The sequence below is a fragment of the Tiliqua scincoides genome, unplaced genomic scaffold, assembly GCF_035046505.1.
Source record: "Tiliqua scincoides isolate rTilSci1 unplaced genomic scaffold, rTilSci1.hap2 HAP2_SCAFFOLD_46, whole genome shotgun sequence".
Classification (NCBI taxonomy): Eukaryota; Metazoa; Chordata; class Lepidosauria; order Squamata; family Scincidae; genus Tiliqua; species Tiliqua scincoides.
Genome location: NW_027101644.1, coordinates 332,350 through 337,131, shown reverse-complemented (window position 1 = coordinate 337,131; position 4,782 = coordinate 332,350). Strand labels below are relative to the sequence as shown.

General features: G+C 62.5%; 1 protein-coding gene across 2 annotated transcripts; it reads left to right on the top strand.

Annotated features, from left to right (window-relative positions):
* LOC136636005 (AP-1 complex subunit sigma-1A) lies at positions 1 to 4,319 on the top strand. Of its 2 annotated transcripts, none has more exons than XM_066611043.1 (5): positions 1 to 160; positions 693 to 871; positions 2,060 to 2,168; positions 3,068 to 3,211; positions 3,683 to 4,319. In XM_066611043.1, the coding sequence occupies exons 1-5, from the start codon at positions 47 to 49 to the stop codon at positions 3,728 to 3,730; spliced, it is 594 nt and encodes a 197-aa protein (XP_066467140.1). In that variant the 5' UTR covers positions 1 to 46; the 3' UTR covers positions 3,731 to 4,319. The 2 variants fall into 2 exon arrangements, with proteins under 2 accessions (XP_066467140.1, XP_066467141.1); XM_066611044.1 differs by having other exon boundaries at positions 2 to 160; positions 3,068 to 3,205.
* Positions 4,320 to 4,782: the final 463 nt, after the last annotated feature.

Below are 4,782 nucleotides of genomic sequence, written 5' to 3'. Positions count from 1 at the left end.
CCGCCCTCCCCTGTCCCGGAAACGGACGCCAGACGCATGCGCAGCTATGCGAGGCGGGGGCCCGAGCGAGAGGCACCTGGGCAGGTTCGGGCAGAAGCCAGGAAGAGGGGACGGGCGGACGGGGGCCGGCGAGGGACAGGCCGAGGCCGTCGCCACCATGGTGAGCCGCCACGTGCCGCCCGCCCGCCCGCCCGCGCGGGCGGGGCTTCTCCACAGGCCGCGCTCGGGGGGCGCCCACCCCTCCCCTCCCCTGGAGCGCCTGCAGTGGCCCCCGCTGGGGGCCTGCCTGGGGGCAGCAGCCCTGGAGCCTCCCTGCCGCCGGCCTGGGTCCTGCGAGGCCGAGCGAGGCGCGGGCTCCCTCCCGCCGGCCTGGGCAGGGCCTCCCGGCGGCCTCCCTGCTCGGCTGCCCCGTCCCGCGAAGGGTGACCCGCTCAGGCCCGCCGGGGCCCGCGCTCTCCGAGGGCGCTCCGCTTCCGGAGCCTGGCCCGGCCCGGCCCGGCTTCCTCGTAGGGCGGGGCGGGGCGGGGCGGGGGCGCGACCCTGGGGGAGGGACCGGAGGGGCAGGCAGCGGCCTCGCACCCTCCTGCTGAGGCCCCCCGGGCGTGGGGCTGCGCCTGTGCTCCCCTCGAGGCTCTGCAGCGGCGCGCCGCGGAGGGTGCCGCCCCTCAGGCCGAGCCTTCCTCCACCGGCAGATGCGGTTCATGCTCCTCTTCAGCCGGCAAGGGAAGCTCCGCCTGCAGAAGTGGTACCTGGCCACCTCCGACAAGGACAAGAAGAAGATGGTGCGGGAGCTCATGCAGGTGGTGCTGGCCCGCAAGCCCAAGATGTGCAGCTTCCTGGAGTGGCGAGACCTCAAGGTGGTCTACAAAAGGTGGCTGGCGCTTGCTCGCTCCTCCCCTCCCCAGGTTGCCTCCTCTCTGCAGCAGGCGTCACCCCCCCCCCCCCACAGGCTGCCTGTGCCCACGGCCAGCTGTGCTCAGAGAGGGGCTGTCAAGGGGGCCTGTTACCTGCATGGGGCAGCCCTGTGAGTCTGGAGTGGAAGCTCTACCCATCAGGGCCCCTTCTCTCCCACTGCTCCAAGGTCTCCTTGTCTTCTCCTGGCCCTGTGAGGAGGGTTGGGGAACTGCCCCCACCCTCCAGGAGCTCTGTGTCCCCAGGGGCCTTAGGTGAGTCATGCTGGGATGGTGCTACTGGCCCACCTTGGAGGGCGATAAGGATAGTAAGAGCATGTGTGTAGGGAGTGGTTCCAGTGCCTGAAGGCCAGTCCAGCCCCCTAACTGGAAGATGTCCTTCTGGAGGGCATGTAGCCTGCTAGCCTGTCCCTCTCCTCAGAGTGTACAGGGGCTTAAGTGGACTGCAGGGGGCTCTCCAAGCTCAGCATTGGCTTTTGTGCTGAGACAGAACTGATGGGGGGGGGGGGCTTCAGAGTGATCCTGCTTTTCCTACATCTGAATTCTGGGGGGGGGGGTGGAGGCCTGCCTTGGGTTCCCACCCAAGGACAACTTGGCAGGGCTGCTGCTGTTGTTGCTTCCCCCCCATGCACATCTGAATCTTCCCCAAGTAGAGTCCTCTCTTGCTGCACCCTCCTGACCTGGCTGGCTGCTTCCACTCCCCCTCAGGCCAGCCTTTGGTTTTTTTTTAACAGTATTTATATACCGCTTTTCAACTAAAAGTTCACAAAGTGGTTTACAGAGAAAAATCAAATAACTAAATGGCTCCCAAAAGGGCTCACAATCTAAAAAGATGCCAAGGAACACCAGCAGACAGCCACTAGAACAGACACTGCTGGGGTGAGGTGGGCCAGTTACTCTCCCCCTGTTAAAAAAAAGGAGCACCCACTTGAAAAAGTGCATCTTACCCAATTAGCAGGGGTTTTTGGGGTCTTGATGGGCTCTCTCATCAACCTGGGTGGGAGCTGGATAAAGGAAGTGTGTCCCCTCTGCACCCTGAGCAGATGGAGGGAGCTTCTCGGCCGGGGGGGGGGGGGTTTGGAGAGTTGTTCAACAATCTGGCCATTCTGGAGGTGGTGGTCTGATGCTGCCCCCTCTCCCCTGCACAGGTATGCCAGCTTGTACTTCTGCTGTGCTATTGAGGGCCAGGACAATGAACTCATCACCCTGGAACTGATCCATCGCTATGTGGAGTTGTTGGACAAATACTTTGGCAGCGTGAGTGTGGGCTGGGCAGAGACCGGTGGGTACAGGGCCTGGCACTGCCCTCCTGGTTCTGGGTGCTCCTGGTAGTACTGGGGGGGGGGGCTCTGTGCACACCCTCTGTCTCTTCTTCAGCTACATAAATGGCAGTGGTGCTCTGCAGGACATGACCAAGCTGGCCCCTACACAGGTCCTGCAGTGGCTTGGAGTGCACAGCAGAGTTCTATGGTCGGGGGCTCTGACACCACCCCCAACCTCAAACACTGTGGGTAGGATTCCAAGTCTCCAACTGGCCTGGCGAGACAATTGCAGCAACCAGCTGGACCTTGGAGAGATTCAGTCCAACTCAGGGCGAGGGCATAGCTGTGGGGCAGCCGTGATGTGTAGACCCCAGGTGCCCTACTGGCCAGAGCCTCCCCACTGGAGTGGGCGCTGATCCCTCTTGCCTTAATCCTGACTCCTTGGTCCCCTTCTCCTGCCCCCCAGAGGAGCCTGCTCTTGGAGCACCAGGCATGAAAGCATGATGTGGCTGCTAATTGGCTTGGCAGCCCCCAGCACCAAGGCTGGCTAATCCCTGGAGTGGGAGCACCTTTTCTCCTGGGCTCCCAAACAGCAGAGAAGGCACCAGGGGTGCCTTTTCCTGGAAAATTTCCTTCCCACTCCTGCTTTTCCAGACCAGATAGAGCCGAACCTCAGCAACAAAGATGCAGTCCTGACCAGAAATGCGTGCTTAGGAATAGGGCGCACAGCCCTGGCGGTCAACAGTAAAATGCCCTGGCCTAGCAGGGTTATCCATTGGGTTCTCTGGACCCCCGGGTAGGGGGCTCTGGAGAGGTGGGCTTTGAGGCCTTTCTCCTCTTTCTTTCCCCCTCAGTCAGAACTTCCGTTGTCCCCTTGTCTTCTCCCCACCCCAGGTGTGTGAGCTAGACATCATCTTCAACTTCGAGAAGGCCTACTTCATCCTGGATGAGTTCCTGATGGGGGGTGAGGTACAGGACACCTCCAAGAAGAGCGTCCTGAAGGCCATTGAGCAGGCGGACCTCTTGCAGGAGGTAGAGGTGGGGCTCTGCATGCAGACTTTGCATGCCCACTTGGGCTGTGGGGCAGGGCAGAGTTGCCTGCCTGTATTCCACTGCGGTGGAGGGGAACATTTCCGAGGAGTCTGCTGGGGGGGAGGGTGCTGGCAGAGCCACTTCGCTCTGGTGCAGCCTGTGAGTCACCAGCCTTGGTGATTTGGCTTGCCTCTGCAGTCAGCGTGGGCGACTCGGTCTCTGGTGGCGGCAGCAGCAGTACTGTTGGGGGGGCAGCTATGTTGTTGCCTCTGCCCAACCACTCAAGTTCAGAGGGAGGCCCTTCCTGCTGCTCCCTAGTGCCAGGGGGCAGCCTTGAGCATGTGCCCCATACCCACTCTCCCTGCTGGGGAGTTCATGTGTGGGCCTCGTGGAGTGGGGGAGCCTGGCTTGTTGGGAGGGACAAGTGGCCGGTTTCTGCCGCTCCGCATTCACCTCCGCTTTGTCTCCCTGCTGCAGGAGGACGAGTCACCCCGGAGCATGCTGGAGGAGATGGGGCTGGCATAGCCGCTGGATCAGTGCTGGCTGACTGTCGCCCCCCCACCACTTCTCGCCCTGCTTTCTCTGCTGTCCAGCGTGGTAAGGAGGTGCGGTGGCTGCCCTCCAGACATTGCTTTGTGACCTGGTGGTGGCGAGACAGAGAAGGACTATCGTGTGCTGGCAGCTCCCCTAACTTCTTCTCTGTAAATACAGAACCCCGTGGCGGGGGGAGTGCCCTAGTGGCTGCAGACCTGTGAAGGAGGCATGGGCAGGGGTGGGGGTGCTGCAGGGTGGGGGCAGGGCTTTGCAGCTTCTCTGCCCCCCTTTGGTTTTTCTCTTGTTCCTCCCACCCCCCACTCTGTTCACACTAGCCGTATGACTCTGCCTGCCGCCCCCACCCCTCTGACTCAACCAGGCACCATGTGATGGAGGCCAAGGCTGCTCCTGCTGCTCCTTCTCTGTTTGGGCAGGGGCTGGAACTGCCTGGGGGGGGGGGGCTGCTTGCCTGGGTGACATCCTGTGGTCACTAAGGAGACTGAGCTGGGTGGGTGTCCTTCTACACCGCCTGGCCCTGGGCCTGTCCTCCCTGTTTTGGAATAAAGTGTGCGTGGAAGCCCCTCCCCTCCCCTGCCTGGTTCTTGTGTGCAATCTCTGCTGTTTCTTCTCCCTGGCATCCACTGCCCCAAGGAGGGGTGATCTGCCTCTCCCAGACGCTTCCTGCTTGGCCTGGGCAGCCCAGGGGGCTGTGGGTGGGAGGGGATTGGTGGAGACAAAGGGTGATTGGGGAGGGAGCTGTGGAGAAGGGTCTTCTGAGCATCTGCCCCTAGGGGCTCCCTCCTCTGGGAAGGCCGTGACAGGTGGAGGGGGATGGTGGTTCCTGGAGGGAGAAGCAGCCTGCTTCCTTGGATGGTTGGAGGCGGGTTCCGTGGACGGTGAACACTAGCTGCTGCAGGAGCAGCTGGGAGGGGGGGCTCTGGTTTATAAGGGGCTTCACAGGGGCGACTGCACCCCCTCTCTGCGGCTGGTGGCGCCCGCTGAAGACGGCCAGCCTGGGAGGAAGGCTCAGGTAGTGCCGCGGG

Coding starts and splice junctions, on each gene's coding strand:
- LOC136636005 (XM_066611043.1), top strand. CDS start 47: ATGCGAGGCGGGGGCCCGAGCGAGAGGCACCTGGGCAGGTTCGGGCAG. Junction 161..692: donor CCGAGGCCGTCGCCACCATG/GTGAGCCGCCAC, acceptor CTCCACCGGCAG/ATGCGGTTCATGCTCCTCTT. Junction 2,169..3,067: donor TGGACAAATACTTTGGCAGC/GTGAGTGTGGGC, acceptor TCCCCACCCCAG/GTGTGTGAGCTAGACATCAT.